At 45.3% G+C, this 17458-nt stretch overlaps 1 protein-coding gene across 1 annotated transcript in view; it reads left to right on the forward strand.

Annotated features, from left to right (window-relative positions):
* Positions 1–509: 509 nt before the first annotated feature.
* Positions 510–17458, forward strand: part of LOC138723147 (SH3-containing GRB2-like protein 3-interacting protein 1) — a 56841-nt gene continuing 39892 nt past the window's right edge. The window contains exon 1 of the mRNA XM_069862036.1: positions 510–817. Within this exon, the coding sequence (XP_069718137.1) occupies positions 808–817 (10 nt within the window). The 5' untranslated portion in view covers positions 510–807. The remainder of the gene's footprint in view (positions 818–17458) is intronic.

Genomic DNA, 17458 nt, shown 5'->3' on the forward strand with positions numbered 1-17458 from the left:
TCCCCCACTCAGGCGATGCTTCAGCTGCTTTTCATGAGAAATTAATTTCCAGGTGCTCTTGGAAGGCAGCTGGGAAGAAATTTCTCCTGCATCATCCTTTCGGGGCTAATTGCTGGCGATGTGACGTCAGCCCGATGGATTTCTCTCTTGAATGGCTGCGGGAGAGGTGCAGAGGGCCCGAGCTCGCTGTCCTTCTGCTTGCCAAGCTTGCCGAAGCTGGCAGCCGGTGCTATCAGAGCGAGCTCCGCTGTCTTATCCACACTGGATTTATTTCCCTCCCCCCTTTCCCAGCCGGTCTTCCCGCATGCTCCTAATCTGACAGCGCCTGGTAATTAATCTGGCTCCCCCAGCCGCTGCAATAGGATTAGAGGGAGGGGAAGTGCGTCACGACGTATGAAGAGGGGTGATGCTTTTGGTGAAAGTGGAGGGGGGAAAAATGGGAAATAGGTTGGTGTGTTCCCGGGGGGGTTGTGTCGGGAGCGATCGCGCATGTGAGGAGGTGTGGGGCGGGAGGGACGCTCCGTGCTGCTGGCAGAGCCGAGACGAGCCCGTCTCGTCTTCCCTTTCTCTCAGCATCCTCCGGTGGTCCTGGAGGTGATACAGGCACAGCAGCATCCATGGCCTGCTCTTAGCCTCAGCATTGGTTTTGTTTGGTTTTTTTTATCTCCTTTTTCTTCTGGCAGCTAAGCGAGCTGGGGATTGGAGGCGTTTGATTTGAGGGCTTACGTTAAGCATCTGGTAACTGGGATTGTATTCTCCTGTATTTTTTCAGGCTCCTTGGAAATTGAGGAATGCAATTCTGCCACCATGATGGAAGGTAGGTGATGATCTGAGCATGTCTTTTGGGATCACTAGAGTTTTAAGTGTGATGCTGGAGGAAGGAGGATGCACTGAACCTCTGTGTGTGAATCCTTTTTCTTTTTGAAAAAGTATAATGATAATAATAATAATATTCTCCTCTTCCCCTAATCCCAGTTAAACTGAAGCAGCCTGCCTGCTGCTGGCAAGCTGGTGGATGGTGATAGAATACCAAGCCCATCAGATTATTTGCAGTTCCATCCCCAGCCCTATGTAGGCAGGTCTGGGTACGCAAACGCCTGGTTCTCTGGCAGAGCTGCTGGTTCCTCCGGCTGCGAGGCAGCGATCTGGGCAGGGAGAGGGAGCCTGGGCCTGGATGGGCTGGTTGGCATTCAGGTCCTTTAAGCATTATTTTATCCTCTGCTTGGAAACCTGCTTTCTCAGCCTGATGTGATGCACAGAGGATGAATTTAAACGTTATCTGCATGCACAGAACGGGGCTGTGAAGCCGGTCAGTGATAGATGGAATTCTGAGGTTTTACAGTGCAGCTGTGTGGATGAGCATCTTTTCAGTGGGAAACAAGGATATTTGAAGTTAATTTTTTCCATGTCGTGTAACTGGTTTGAAGATGCAGGCTCTGAGGAGGAGGAGGGGAGAAGATGTCGGTTTGAGGTTTATTGGAATAAAAAAGGAAACGAGAAGGAAATATGGGCTCCAGGCACAAGATACTTCAGTCAGTGTTGTGAGACTGTGCATCTGAGCATGTGTGGGAAAAGCCCCATGGCATTTCTTAAAGAAATTTTAACCAATGTCGTTTGTCTCAGCTATATGTACAGCTTTTTTTTTTTTCCAATGCCTTCTGGAGTCATATGCAGGGAGAGGAAGACTTCTTAATTTTTATTTTTAACAGAATAGATACTTGGGGGCAAACAAGATCAAAATATTCTTAATTTTTTAGTGACCCTTTGGCTGAGGCAGAAGGGCCTGCCTGGGAGAGGGCTGTGCAGAGCTGCATCCAGCACTAGGCTTGTGGCGCTGCCGGCATGCTAACCAGCCGGCTGCCCGGCCTTCCATGAGATGACAGGCAGAAATTGGGCTGCCGCTTGGTGTGTTTCTTTAAATTGTGGTCTGTTACCCTGGCCAAATTAACCTAAAAACGCATTGGGCTCCATACAACTGAGATGTCTTGTATTGACTTAAAATACTTGCCTAACCTTGGAAATTCAGGTGCTGTAATGGCTATGCAAGAACACATAGGAATTCCTTTTCACCATTCTTTTGATTCCTTGGTGTTGAGCGAATGAGTCCTGTTGTCTTTTGAGATGAGAAAATGCTCTCATCATGTTCTTTAATATTGAAGATGAAGTCACAAGCCAAAGAGATTTAATTTTAGACCATGACATCAAATTCATCCCACTGTACTCACATACGTGACACACTGGGAGCCAGGCACACAGCCTGTGCGAGAACAGGTAATTTTAGAGAAGATGTCATTAGCAACATGGTTTCTCTCCAAAATGCATACATTTGTGGAGCAATCAATGTAGATAAATCAGTTGGCCTGCTGTAATTTGTGATTTGGGTTATTTGACTATTTTTAAGGCTGGTTGAGTGGAAAGTAGTGATTTTATTTATTTTAAGGATTTTTTTTTTTGTTTGCTTGTTTTCATTGAGGATTTTTCCCTTGCTTGTGAAATGCCCATGGTGTACGGTGATGTGGGAGCCTCGGCTGCCTTGGCCAAGGCAGGTGGGTGGCTGGCAGGGAAGGTCAATCAGGGCTGTGGCTGCTGGCTCCTCAGGCTCTGGTGGAGGCGGAATCAACTTTCATGAACCAGTCTTTCATTCAAAAAATAATAATTAAAGAAAATACTAGCCGTAAAAAGTTTGCTCGTTATCTGTGACTTATTAAACTGCTTACCATGTTGTTCCCCAATGAGCTAACATGTAGGGGAACCTAGGATGGAAGCGAGAAAATGAAAAGAAATAATTGCTGCTTTTGGTGAAATTTTCAAACAATTAGAAACTGGCTTTATTTGTGGAAGAGTGCAAATTTTGCGACCAATATCTTACTGAAACACTGGCACCTTTATAGATACTTTATTTTAATATAAGTGCTTTCAAATGTGCTTAGCTTAATTTGCTCTGAAACTTTTAAACCTTCCCCCAATACCTAGAATTCCTTGCAGCAAATGTATGAAAGGATTTTTATTGCTGTAATAATGATTTAAGTCGCTTGGAGTACGTCTCACCAAAATGTTGGACACAGAGTGGAGCTCGGGGAGGAGTTGGGCTGTGCCTGCATGGTGCACGGCAGCGCCCAGGGGCAGCCCTAGCAGTCTCGGGGTGCAGAGCACGGGGCCAACTGACACCACACACAAACAGTGAGATGGACCTGGCTCAGTTGATGGTTTTGGACCCTCTTCTTTGGAAAAAAAGAGAATTTGGCTCCTTGGGAATGATGAAGGATGTGCAATTGAACTAGTGTGTTCTGATATGAAATATTTTCTCTTTCTTCTGGTAGATGGGAAGGAAAGGTGCATTTTTTTCCACTACATGATTAAAAATTCACAATGATATCTAAAAATATTTCAAGAAAACAGCCCTTCTGGGGAGAAATGAATGCTTGCCATGCAGTGTTCCAACCAGCAGAAGTGGAAAGTCCTCCACCTCCATAGCAAGTGTGTGCAAGGGTTGGCACTGCTCAGCGTGTCGGGGTTGGGTTTGCTGTGCTTGGCCTTGCTCACACAGGTGGGAAGTAGGTGTTGGGAGTGGGGACCAAAATCCCCCAGCTTTGAATCTACAAACATAACCTGCAGCAAACCTGCTTTGCGTGTCAGCACTAGATCTGGGATCGAAACTGCTGCAGGAAAGGTCCCACTAGGTGTTGGAAAGGTCTCTGTGTGTGTGGCTGTAGATGTGAGAGATTTTTTGGATCTTCTCTTTGATTGCTGAATTACTCGCCAGTACTCAGAAATATACTGGGCAGGTTTTTAAGTCAAGCATCCATACACAAGTTTAGCTCCTTTTTTTTTAATCCATCTGTTGCATCTCCAGTGTACTGAAGGTATTTTGGGCAGCTTAATTAGATTTTTGAAATCGCTGCTGCAACACATCACTCAAGCCAGAAACCCTGTGATGTTCAGAAAGATTAGATGACCACGTGGCTGATGAGAGCAGCCATGGTTACATTGGAGAAGGCCATTTCTTCCTCTGGAGGAGATGGTACTTGCATTGTTTTCAGAGGCCAAACAAGCATTTGCTGAGGAGCAGGTTTCCCTGAGTGGAGATTTCTCTGTAACTCACTTCTCCAGGCCTTTTTTTGCACCTGTTTCTGTAGAGATTGGTCACTGGGAACTTCTATGGATGACTGTTTACATCCAAAATGGCAAAAACTTTCTTGCATTGTCTTTTAGCAATGGTTGTCTCCAGGCCTTATGTTTTCATCACATTGAATAGATTGCACTGGAACCAGAGACATCTACTGGCACATAAAAAAAAGCTTTTTTCTTCATTAGGCAAGAAAATCAGCTTTATGATATTTTTTAAGTGGCCTTGTTTCAGGAAATGGTGTATTTAAATGTGCTTAGTGTTGGCTGTGTGACTCGGCAAGGAAATGAGCTGGTAAGAAACATTTGGTTTTTATTTGAGAAAACCAATAGCAGGTTTGAGGCAATAAAAATAAATACAGGAAAGGATGGCAAAACCATCCCAGAAAATATGTGAGAACCGAATTAAATTAGGACCTGTATTTTCTGATATGTTGTTTGAGCAGTAGCACGTGACCGAGCTTGGGCTTGCAAAGAGGCTCAAGGCTTCGGCTTGCAGGAGCATCTCCAGCCATGTCCTCTGAGATGCAAGGGGGATTTTTTCAGACCTGCTGGAACCTGCTCCCTAACTGACAGGTCTGACATTGGTGGGGAAACTATTTTTTTCATGAATGTAAGAGAAAATTATTTGACCCTTCTGTCAAGCTCTGCACAGCACAGGGCAATGCCGTGGCTGAACCAGCAGCTCGACTCCCATTGCAGCCCAGGATGGGCGCAGGGATGGGGATGTTTCACCACTTCTCTATTCAAAGACATGCATATAGCCTTTTTGAGGAGTGTTTTGAGGGCTGATCCTGTCTATAGATGTTGCCTACACAGGATGACTGAGGTTTTGACCAGCTAAGGATGAGGCATGTGAAAATGGGGGCTTGGGAAGCGAAGAGTTTGCAACAGAAATGCCAAAGAACATTTTAGCTCTTGGCTTTGTGGGTTCAAAAACAGGGATGTGGTTAGTGTGCCTAGCCTGTAGCTGCTCAGGGGACAGTGACATGCTCCCACATTGCATCATAGTGCTTCCAGTGATATCTCGTGCACTCCAGATGAGAGCTGGGCTGAAAAAAACTGGATCTGAAGAGAATCCCTATCAATTTTGAATGAATTTGTTCAGCTGAACAAGGTGCAGTAGCAACCTCTGTTCTCTGGGGGTGAAAAAAACCCCAACTTTTTTTCAGGCATTCAGATGCTGAACTGGTGGGGTTTTTCCAGCTTTTATCCACTGGCAGCATGTTGGTCCATGCCAAAGGAGGGGAGGGACAAATGGCTCTAGCTCAAAACCAACAACCACCAAGCAAAAGGCCCCACCCAAACTCTGGGAATGTGGGAAGTTCTTTGGATTGGGGCTGGCGGTCCCTGCCAGTTAAAACCCATGCGGTGCCAGTGTGGTGGCTGAAGCGATGGTGTTGAGGATTTAAACCAAAATAAGAGTAAGGCACCAAAACCTGCTGTTTGCCACAAACCTAGGCTGATTGATGGGATGTAGTGGCTGAAGCAAATCCCAGGCAGGGTTTTTTAGGGTAGAAAGGATTCAAAATATGATAAAACTCAACAACTACATGATGCAAGTCTACAAAATGCCTCCTTGGAGTGAGCCCCAGTGTAAAGCATGCCCTTGGGCATCTTGAACTGGTGCCCAAATACAACAACTTGGGTTTCTCTGCCAAGGCAGAAACTTTCTGCATGATTCATTGGCCTTATGCAAAATTTAAAGACCCTTTAGAAAAAAAATAACAGATTAAATCAGGTGTCTATTCTTCTTGAACCTCCCTCACAGGGTCTTAAGTAGTTAAAGGTGGAAAAACATGTTTGTGTGTGGAAATACCCTTCCCTAAATGCCAGTGTTGAGGCTTCTGTAGGTCACATGAAACGTGATTTACCCAGCACTGGTGCATGGGATCTGACATACTGCTGGGATCTGAGAGGGGGCAATGTGGAGGGAGAAGTGGAAAGGAAGGGGAAGGCAGAGAGCCTCCCCAAACAGTAACTTTAAACTATTTGGATGACCCAAACTTTCTCTAGTTAGTTAGAAAGACTTTCAAAGCCACTAGAGATCCATCTGCCTTTGTAAAGATGATGGGAGTGCAATGCTGGCTGCTTCCCTCCTTGGGCTGTGAGCTAAGCTTATGTGTGGGAGTTTTCCCACTTTCTGTGCTGGTCCAGTGTGGCCATTTTTCATTTGTTTTGTTTCAAGAAGGCTGTAGGTTTGAGTTTCTACAGGATCAGTAGGAAAAAGGCAAACGCTTGCCTGACGTGGAGTAGGTTGTTCACGTGCAATGCAGTAGCACAAAATGTAGCCCGCCTTGCCTTGCCAGCTATTGAATAGCCTCAGCTCTTTGTTTTTAGTAGAAGTTCAGTCCCAAGTTGATGTTTCTGGAGGCTTTTGGGCAGTTTTTCTTTATATGTGTGAATGAAAGGTGATTAAGGCTTGCAGTGGTTACAGCTACCGGGTTTTCTGCAGTCACAGTCTCACTGAAAGGTTTATTTTAATCTTCAGTTTAGTTTGAAATGTGTTTTAATTTCATAGATGCTCAGCAGGTCACCAGGCAGCTGCTGATGCCAGCAGGGCCACCTGGGGTGTACGAGCTTTTCTAGGAGCTGGAGGCATGGGAGTTCAGGACTGTCTTTCAGAAACAGGCACAGAGCTCCTACCCTGTCCTACAAACCCCCCATCTCCTCCCCTGCACCACGCTGCAGAGGTAGGAAGGAGAAATTCTGTACCATGTCCTTATTTATACTGGATTAGTGCTGACAGCGATAATATTGTTCAAAACCAATGAGGTACCAGGACTGGGAAATCATACTTGTCAGCTTGTATTATGTGGGAGCTCTTCCTTATGCATCTCTGCCTTGGAAAAGCCCCCCTGACTTTGGCACGTCTTTCTTTGCATTTAAATTACAACCGGGTTTTTTTTTTTTGTGATGATGTTTGTTTGATTTTTGGTTTTTGTTTGGATTTTTTTTTCTTTACGGAGAGTTACTGAGAAAAAGAAACCTCTCTTGAAATCCGCCACCTACATGTTGCAGGGAATTTGAAACATCAACTGGAGATTAATGTCATCATGCGTGGGATGTGTGGAATAATCTTGTGGGTAGGTTTGGGATAGGTTAAACCAAGGAAGGAGGGAGGAGCTGGGGTGCTGTGGGTGGGTTTTCCAGCCTGACCTCCATCACCTAGCTGGAGCTGCTGGTTCAGGTTCCTGGGGGATTTCATACAGCCCCACAAATACTTTGGTTTTCTCAAGTCAAATCTATAGAAAGTCCTCAACGTAGGAAAGACAGATGTGTTGGAGTGAGTTCAGAGGAGGCCACGAAGTTGATCAGAGGGCTGGAACACCTCCCATGTAAGGATAGGCTGAAAGAGTTGGGCTTGATTAGCCTGAAGAAGAGAAGCTCTGGGGAGATCTTAAAGAAACTTCCAGTACTTTAAGGGAACCTACAGGAAAGCTGGAGAGGGGCTCCTTATCAAGGAGTGCAGTGATAGGATGAGGGGTAGCAGTTTTAAGCTGAAAGATGGGAAATTTAGATTAGATATAAGGAAGATATATTTTCCTGTGAGGGGAGTGAGGCACTGGAGCAGGTTGTCCAAAGAAGTTGTGGATGCCCCATCCCTGGAGGTGTTCGAAGCCAGGTTGGAAGAGGCTTTGAGCAACAGGATCAAGTGGAAAGTGTCACTGCCCATGAGACGGCTTTAAGATCCCTTCCAACCCAAACCATTCTATAATCCTATGATTAAAGATACACCTTGTTATCAGAGCCAGTTAATAATAAATACGTATCAGGCTTTTAAGTGCTTGCGTGCATGCATGTCAGTGGGCATTTTGTTGTTTTGTGCTTCCCTTAAAATACCACCCAGCATCGCTGCTATCACCCAGTGGGTGCAGGTGAGGTGAGCTCCCATGCTCCTCTCCTGATACAGCATCAGCTTCAACAACCTCCTGTTAGCCTGGATGAATTTTTTGATGGCTTAACCAGAAGGTTTTGTATCAACTGGAAATAAACTTGAGTATTATGAGACAGTGCTACAAATACATAGCAAAATCTTCCCTAAAGATCTGAACTCCCTCCCCATGACCACGGCCCATGGAAGTTGCCAGTGAATGGATGCAGACCCAGCCCTGCATGCCTCTTGAGGGGCTACTTTTTGATTCACTGCTGCCAGCAGCAGCCTGATTAAAAATAATCTTCTCCCACTATTTTGCTGACAGCAAGTAAATTAGTAAGTGCAATGTTGCTGAAAATGGTCCTGTAGCAACGTTGCTACTGGTGGGGTTTGCTTGGAGGTGGTGGCGTTATACGTACCTGATAATGGGATCATCTTTTTGGTCCCTCTTTGGGTACTCTTCCAAATCTCGAAGGAGGACTTAACTTTTAATAAGGTTTGTTGGAGTTTTGCAGGGGTTTGGCCTGGTTTTGGTGTTAGTGCAGAAGATGCAGGAGCTGCCTGTATAAGTTGTTAATAATAGGGTCATTTATGCTGTATAAATTATTAATAGTAAGGTCAAATGTGCTTCATGTTTACCTGTATCCTTTCACCTAGAGACCTCGAGCTCCTTCATGCCATGTGGCTCCTCTGCAGGGAGACAGATGGTAGAAGAAGCTCCATCGATTTTGTTAAATGCTGCCTGGAAATGAAGCCTGTTTTTGTGTCAGGTCTCCTGTTCATATTTTTAGTTACAGTATTGCCATGGTTAATCACTGCTTTCCAATCAAGGTATCTGTTTGACAGCAGACTGTGGGAGGAACAGGACGGTTAGAGGAAAGAAGTGTCTCATCACACTTTATTTTGGGTGTAAACCTTCATCATATGCAAATGTGAATATTGCAGGGGGTTTTTTTAGGATGACCAAATTGAGAGCAAGTGATGGTTTTCCCTGGCAGCTTGCCTGGAGCTGTACCTTGTCCCCAAGGAAGCAGTTCCTGCGTCACACAGGTGACAAACCCAACACCCCAGCCCAGGTGTCCTCTTCTCCACCTGGGAAATTGGGAATGAGAGTTCGTGGAGGGTTACACAGGTGTTGGCTTCAGCAGGGTGGCCTTGACTGATGAGTAAATGGTGGATGGAAGGCTGTAATAGGGAAGAAGTTTGGGTTTTAATAAGTCCTTTTGTTCTGCATGAACACTATCACAGCAAAATTAGTTTGTTTTTCATAGAAAAATGTCAAAATAGTTGCTGGGAGTCTGCAGTGTGTGTGGAGGCAATGAGTTTTAAGGAGATGCCTTTTAAATCAGAGCTGTGAGATGGGACCTGCTGCTGGCTATGACTCCAGCCAAGGAGCAGATGAAACAGCAAAGCCTTGCAAAGCAAAGGAGAGGTTTGCAGTGGGATTATTATTATTTTTGTTTTGGTGGTGATGCGGCAATACCAGCATGGGGGATACAATGTGCATGGGTTTTCCCTGGATGCACTGTGTGCAGGGAGCTGCCCCACCAATGGGCCCGAAGCTGTCCTGCAGATGCTTGGTGCTAGGGAAGGGACGGGGGAATCGCAATCATCTCCCATTCCTAACAAACCAAAAACCTCAAACCCCTCTAAAAATAGAAGTCTGAGTGTCATTTGGGAGGGAGAGCCTGTTCTGGACAGCTTCTTAAACAGCACAGCAACCTTTAGAAACGCATCTGGCAATTTTTGTGTGTGTGCCAGCCATGGATGAAAGCCACAACTGTATCCACATTTAATTTACTGACAGTATCGGTGGAGACATTTGTGTCCCACATCCCTCGATGCACACCCAGTCTCTGAGAGTTAATATGAAAAATCTGATCTCTGTGGAAAGTAGACAGTGAGCAATTCTTGCAGCTGCTTTACTGAGTTTGGTGAATAACTTGTGAGCAACAATTTGCATCCTTCTGATGTTAAATAGTCCTTAAAATGCTCAGCTCCATTCCAGAAGAGAAATGAATTTGATGTCCTGTGTGTTGTGGTGCATCCTGCTGATGCTGCCCTTTATTTTAAGGACAGTCTCTGGCTGCTGGCCTGCTCACCAAGCTTTGTTTTAGGGCTGGAGCATGCTCTGAGCTGGGCAGCCCCACTGCATGAGAGGAGGGCTGGGCACCGGTCGGCTGGGCACCGGTCTGCTGAGCATCTCTGCGATGAAATAGAGACTTTTGGGCTCCTGTATGCACCCAGCAGCGGTGTTGAATTTTGCACTGTGTCTTGCCATGTGGAGAGCCTGGACCAGTATAAAAATACATTTCATATAAATATTTGTATTTATATTCCATGTAATTTATGTTTCTGTGGCTGGAGGTATATTCCCACATACTGTAGTTTAAGGCTGGAGTCTTGTCCCTGTGCTGTAGACACAGGTTATTTGAACTGAATAGTGTTTGCAAAAGGGCCAGTCTAATGCCCAGACGCAGGTTTTATCTCCAGGTGTATTTAAAAAAGCCAGTGTGCGCTCCCTCACTGTAATTAGTGCATGCCAAGCAAGGATTTCAGCTTTAGGACTGTGTCATTTCCCAGCCCTTTGAACTCCCAATTCTGGCTGCCACAATGAAAACTTGGGTGTTTTGCAAAGGGAAGAAGATCCAGAGCAAAGAGAAAGGGAATAATGTGAAGGTTGTGGGAATCCAAACCCTTCTGGATACACAGGGGTGGATGTTGCTGCTAAGGGGCAGGAGCAGAGCCCAGTGCTGAGGCTGCTGCTCCAGGGCAGGCAGGACGTGTGCGTGTGTGCCAGCAGCCACAAACCCAGAGGTGGCCACTTGGCCACAGGACTTTCTCTAATTTCTTCTTCACGTCTAGTAGCTGGAATAAGATGTGTATATTTATAAAAGTATTGAATGTTAATCTTAAAACTCCTTAGGCAGAGTTCACCACAACCTGTCCAGAGACTTAATTAGCCTCATGATTGAAAACATGACTATTTCTGAATCAGCCACAGGATCTTGTATTACTTCTGTCCATTAGAATGGAGATTCCTTCGTCATCACATTTCTATTTGCAGGGCAGGTTCTTGAACTCCAATGCAGCCACTCCCCATGTGGTTTTGTTGCAGTGCTGAATAGACAAAGCTCCTGCAGGTGCCCGTCTACTGTTCCTCCAGCCTTCTGGCTGCCCTGATTACTCCCCTGTTAGCAGAGTTCCAATAAAGGGGTTACTCCAGAAGTGTTTGGGCACAAAAACTGAGCAGGACCAGTTCCAGGTGTGACGCTACCTCTCTGCTCATCTCTGGCATGTCCCTGCTTGATGTAGGGCTTGGTTTTGATACAAAATTTTTGATCTCCTTAGTGGTGACCAAGAACATCATCACTGGACCCTCCAGTGAAAGGTAATGTGTACCACCTCTCAAAATAGCATTATTTACAAGGCTCAACAGCCTTGAGCCAGGAGCAACCACTCTTGCTGCAGGAGAGAGTGATCCCAAAGCAGTAACTTGGGATGTTTTATTTCATTCAGACTTATTTGTGATCTTGTTTTAGACTCTCAAACACTGGTAGACCTTCATGTCTTCCAACTGAAATTTCCAATGAGTGAACTTCTCAGCATTTATTTTTATTAAAAACAAAAACAACAGAACCCAACCCCTTTTCTTTTCAAGTACCTGCTTTCCTGAAAGCCACAGGCAAGATGCCAACAATGTTCTGCTCTGGCAGAGAGTGATAAAAGTGGCAGTGAGGGCACCATCCCATTTTCCTCACTTTTTTATTTTCTAAGGAAAAACTGTTGTAAGCATGTAGGGGAATGTAATACATGTCTGCAGGACTCTATTAACCAGATAATTTTTATCAGTATCTTGGAAGCCAAACAGTGTAAAGTAAGGAGCTTTAACGCCTGTCAAGCTCATTATCAAAGATGCATTTTTAGCCCCCTGTGGCAAAGCTGGATGCAGTAGTTTTGTGACCGTTTGCCCCGGAAACTATTGGTTTACTGGGATAAAAGATGTAGTACATCATGTTCATGTGACAGCTGGGCAGAACTGCCTGTGCTTACAATACTGTGTGTCTTCAGAAAAGCCATACGTATTTTGTTTTAAAAATGACTTTTTATGTACTCTGAGGTAGCAAAGCAAGTAAACTCATGTATGCGACTCCTCCAGCACTTCTGAAGGTTTTTTTCAGCAAGTATTTAGAAAAATAAATTTTCTGACTGGTTAAAACGTAGACTTTGCTTGTACTGGGAAACTACTAAGTCTGGTCCTTACTCTGGGCAGCAGCTGGTTTCTGAACCCCCAATAAGTCAAATATCAATCATAATTATCATCATAAAAAATCTTCAATTCAAGGAGAACTTTCTCATTTCAAACCAAAGCTTGTGCACAGATCAAACATCCATCACACTGGGGACTTGTGCTCCTGCTGGGAAACGCTGCTGTCCCTTGGCCCTATCTCCAGTGGCCCTGTGGTGGTTCCTCCTGGGGTGGAAGGCTGTGATTTTGACTGGTGGGACTTGAGACAAAAAGTACCATACCTGGTACAGCCATGGCATCTTCCTCCCTCTTTGGGACTTTGTCTGAGTGTGGATGTGTACTGGTTGTAGTAGATTTGAAGCAAAATACTATGATCTGCTTCAGGACAGATATCTTTCCGTAAAGAAGTTCTGGGTTATTTCTTCTTGATACAAGAGGAGCTGAGCTGTGAGAAATGCTGCTTTTATTTTGTTGTTTTGTTCTGTTGAATTGGTAGAAGTATTTTCATTGTGTCTTTTTCCTGGAAGCTGTGGTCCTAAAGGACGTCTGTGTGCCGTGGAAGATGGGGCATCTTGGATGGTGGAGCCAAGTGCTTGAGCGGGATGGACCCAGCAGACACATAGGAGAGGCTTGGGGAGAGCAGTGAATCACAGTGCTTGCTCGGGACAGGGAGCTGGAGACTCTGTGTTTCAGAAAGTGTAAAATAGGGCAATTTAGCCCTGCTACGGAAAGGAAACTTTGAGAATTGAGGCGGGGGGGGGGGGTGGTGGAACCTAAAAGCCAGTCAACCTGAAATAGAGAAGAGTTTAAAACTGATTTCCTCAAGGGGATAAGAAGGGTAATTTATTGACTGAGATGACAGACATTTGGTAAAGAGACCCAGCATGCATTATTTATGTCACTTTGCAGTGAGGATGGAAGGCTAATGCCAGAAATACCCTCGACAAGGGGAGGGGAAAGTAGGGGGAGACCACAGCAGGGCAAACACAAAGGTATTTGCAATACCAGGCGCCTGGTGAGTCTCACAGCCTTTCCTGGGCCAGAGACCAGCATGAGATTGGAAAATACAAGTGCTACTGGTTAAAAAGTGAATCTTTACTAAAACTTAGTCTACTACAATAGCTGAAGTGCACTGCTTTAAATTGGGAGAGGAATCAGGTAACCGTCGAGGCAATGGTATGTTATTAATTGCTTGTTGTGGTCTTCAATGGTGATGGGTTTGTGGCTGGAGCCTGGAGTGCCGCCACGGCAGGCAGCAGGGTGCAGCAGCAGACCCTGTAGAATCGTAACATGGTTTTGGTTGGGAGAGACCTTAAAAATCATCTAATTCCAACCCCTCTGCCATGGGCAGGGACACCTTCCACTGGATTGGGCTGCTCAAAGCCTCATCCAAACAGGTCTTGAACATCACCAGGGATGGGGCATCCACCATTTCTCTGGGCAACCTGTGCCAGTGTCTCATCACCCTCACAGAAAAAAATTCTTCATAATATTTATTCTAAATCTCCCCTCTTTCAGCTTTAAACCATTACCCCTCATCCTATACCTACGCTCCCTGATGAAGAGCCCCTCCCCATCTTTCCTGTAGGTCCCCTTTAAGTACTGGAAGGCTGCTATAAGGTCTCTCCAGAGCTTCACTTCTTCAGGCTAAACAAGCTGAATTCTCTCAGCCTGTCCTCATATGGGAGGTGCTCCAGCCCTCTGATCATCTCTGTGGCCTCCTCTGGACTCACTGCGACAGATCCATGTGCCTCCTGTGCTGAGGACTCTAGAGCTGGATGCAGGGCTCCAGGTGGGGTCTCATGAGAGCAGAGTAGAGGCCCAGAATCCCCTCCCTCGACCTGCTGGTCACACTGCTTTTGATGCAGCCTGGGATATGGTTGGCTTTCTGGTCTGTGAGCACACATTGCCGGCTCATCTTCAGCTTTTGGGGATGCTGGTGGATGAAATCCTTCTCCTCAGCAATACTCTCTACCTCGTCTCATGAAGGACTCGTGTTGTAGCCCCTGCCCATGCAGGACAAGGATGCTGCAGGAGCCCCCTCGGGCTGCCGACACCATTGCTGGCTGTCTCTTGCTTGCTGATAGTCCATCTTCTCTTCTCTATAGAGTAAGGTCTGCAATTAGACTTGTAAATGAAGGTGGTTAAAATATTAATGACTGTGTCGAGGCAGTATTCAGAGGGCTCAGTTCCTCACCCTGTTATTAAGCCTGCTGAAAGGCTGGTGATGAGCTTTAATACAAAGGTTGGTTTAGGTAAGGCATTTTGAATATTATGTAGATGTATACTAATTTAATTACATATAGGGTGGGCACAACCAGAAATAACATATACTGAAGCAGTGCAGTTATTGAGACTTGAGTGTTCTGCCACTGAGGTTGTGGCAGCTGGGAATCTCTGGTTTTGCCATGGACAAAATATACCCATTTTCATGTAAAATTACATGGACACAGCAGCTGGATCTGAGTTGTAGGTGCAGGTGACTGCTGTGACAAACCAGAGGAAATTTCTGAGCTGACTTGCAGAAAGCATTTGAGATGCTGCTGTTTGGGTTATTTATATGGGGCTTGATGTGGTTGTGCCCGTAGTTCTTAAAGTTAAATTTACCATTTGACTTTTTCATCTGGATATGACTTGGAGAATTCAGTAGATTTTTATTGCTTTTGGTTTTGTTTTGCTGAGCAAAGGAGGGAAAGATTATTATTTTCTAGTAAAGCAAGCCAAACCAAACACAAAGTCCTTTGGCTATAAAACAACAGCAGGTTTCCACATCTTTGGATCCAGCAAAGTTATTCAGTAAGAGCACATGTAGGTTTGTGTGCAGTGGGGAAAGAGGATTGCTCCAATCTGCTCCAAGCTATGTGCAAAAAAAAAAAAAAAGAAATTAACACGACCAAAATAAAAAAACCATGAACCTAATAGTGATTCTTTCTTATTTCCCCTTATTTCTCCCCCCTCTTCTGTCCCCTCCCCACAGGTCCTTTGCTCTTGAGTCTCTGGCACAGCAATAGATAATGCTTATCTTCCTGCACAGACTAAGTTGAACTAATTTCAGTAATTTTTTTTTTCTTTAGTCAACATAAAAGAGCGTTTAAGACAAAGATGTTCTGACTGATGTCTGCTGTTTGAGGGGTGTGTTACTTTTATGAGGCACGTCATCCCAAGTAGCTCTTCTGCTAGGACCTTCCTCAATATCTGGGGGTCCGAAAGCAGTTGCTCTCACTGCCTGGGGACAGAGTGCAAACAAGTGGGTTTGGGACAACACAATTATTTTTCTTTCTAGAGGTGTTAGGTCTTCAGTATAGAAGATAAGATATTGGTAGCTTTTGAGAATAAAGTTCAGAAAGCTTTATGGGGCTTAAATATTAATTGTTATTTATCAGATCCCAATCATTAAGTATACTGGGGAAAAAAAAACGATAAAAGTGTTTGAAATGAGATCCCCAGCACACAGCGGTTAGTATAGCCTTGGCTTGTGGCTGCTCTGTGCTTTTGAGTATGAGCATTCAAAGCTGGGGACTTGATGAGGACTAATGACAGCATGTGAAGCTGTCGTACCTTGGAGAGGCTGGTAGCTTTCTCCACGTTTGGCCTTTGTGGGCAAGGCTGGTTTTGTGGCCGTTGATATGGTTATGGGTATTCCCACTGCTGTGTGGGTATCAGCGCACAAACAACTCTGGGCTGTTGCGCATGAGGCTCTTTGAGGAAAACCTGCTGAAGGAGGCAGTAGGGATGTCAAACGTTCATCCACAAACATTTTAATCTCATGTCCCCTTCAGAAGAAGGATATCCCACCGATCCTTGAGCAGAACGTGCGGGGGAAGTATTTGGTGTTGCCTTTGCTCATGCAGGTATTGGCCTAGCAGGACAGGGCTCTTATTGGTGCTGTTGTGCCTCTTCAAGGAGCATCAACTAAATCACGGCTGAGTGTAATGGATGGCCTTTTGCACTTAGAGACCAGGGACAGCCTGCCTCTGTTTTAGCCATGTAATAACTATGCAGAATGAAATCAGCTGTTGAACTTTAAAACAGCAGCGAGGAGCGCAGTGGCTACCAGTGCGAAGGCAGACTTTGTGCCTGCCCTTCCTCTCTGGTGCTACCAAACTTGCAATAAAGCTTCAGCTTTGTTCAACTCGATGAACAGTTTTAGGGTGCGATTAAAACAGACATGTGCTGCCTCCTCCATGGTGCTGGGCAGTCTGAAAAGATGGGTCTTTTCTTGTATTTTGGATGTGACACCAGGAAGAAGGTTCCGGGGATGCAGGTAGGGACTTCTGTAATTCTTAATGAAACATACTTGAGTGCATTAATGTTCCTCCTGTGAGTAAGGTAGGAAGTCCCAGGGGTGAATGGATGGAGAGGGCTTGAATGGCTATAGCTACAGGGATTTAAATTCTTCCCTTCTGGTGCTGCTGTTAGCTGCATACTGCATCACACCCGTCTTTATCACTCTGGCACTTTCAGTGGCCTGGGACCTCATCCTCAGTTTTCTGACACATCTGGTAGCACTGTAGCAGAGAGATATCTGTGGCTCAAGGCTACGGCACTGCTGGGCAGAGTTAATATGGGTCAAAGGAGATGTGTTTCTGCATACCATGTATGATCCATGCGTGCCACTGGGCTTTAGGAAATCCTTTCTTCTGGAGATGTGCAATGGGACTGGTCTGGAGGAGCAAGGAACAGCTGAGTGTCTTTCCTGCATGTTCCGTGAGGTGCTGGGTATGGAGTGGGGACAGCTGAAGGAATGGGCTGTGTCTTCAGGTGATGCAAAGAGTTTTGCACTGGTCTTACCCAGCTCTGCCATTGCTGGGCCATGCAGATCACCAGGTGTTCCTGCTGTAAAACAGTCTGGATCCAGCGTTTGTTGACTGGGAAAAGTGGGATTAGACCTGCATTAGGTGCTCCTTTAAAGAGCAGTGATTTCAGCTCTTCCATGCTCTGCAACCCACTCCTTGATGTCCCACATGTGCTTCATTTTCTTCTTTCATGCCTATCTTTCTTCCGCCTCACTGCCTCTTCTCCTCATTCTCTCCTGAATTACAATCACCTTTTCTCTTCCAGCAGTAAATTTGTCTTGTCCTGTGAAGTTCCCCATAGCCCATAGTATTTCCATGTATCATTCCCTCTGTGGACAAGGTCTATTTTTTTTATAAGAATGATTCATATCAGGACTGGTTTTATGGTGCTTCAGCTGCTAAAACTGAATG

Source organism: Phaenicophaeus curvirostris, chromosome 8 (assembly GCF_032191515.1).
Source record: "Phaenicophaeus curvirostris isolate KB17595 chromosome 8, BPBGC_Pcur_1.0, whole genome shotgun sequence".
Classification (NCBI taxonomy): domain Eukaryota; kingdom Metazoa; phylum Chordata; class Aves; order Cuculiformes; family Cuculidae; genus Phaenicophaeus; species Phaenicophaeus curvirostris.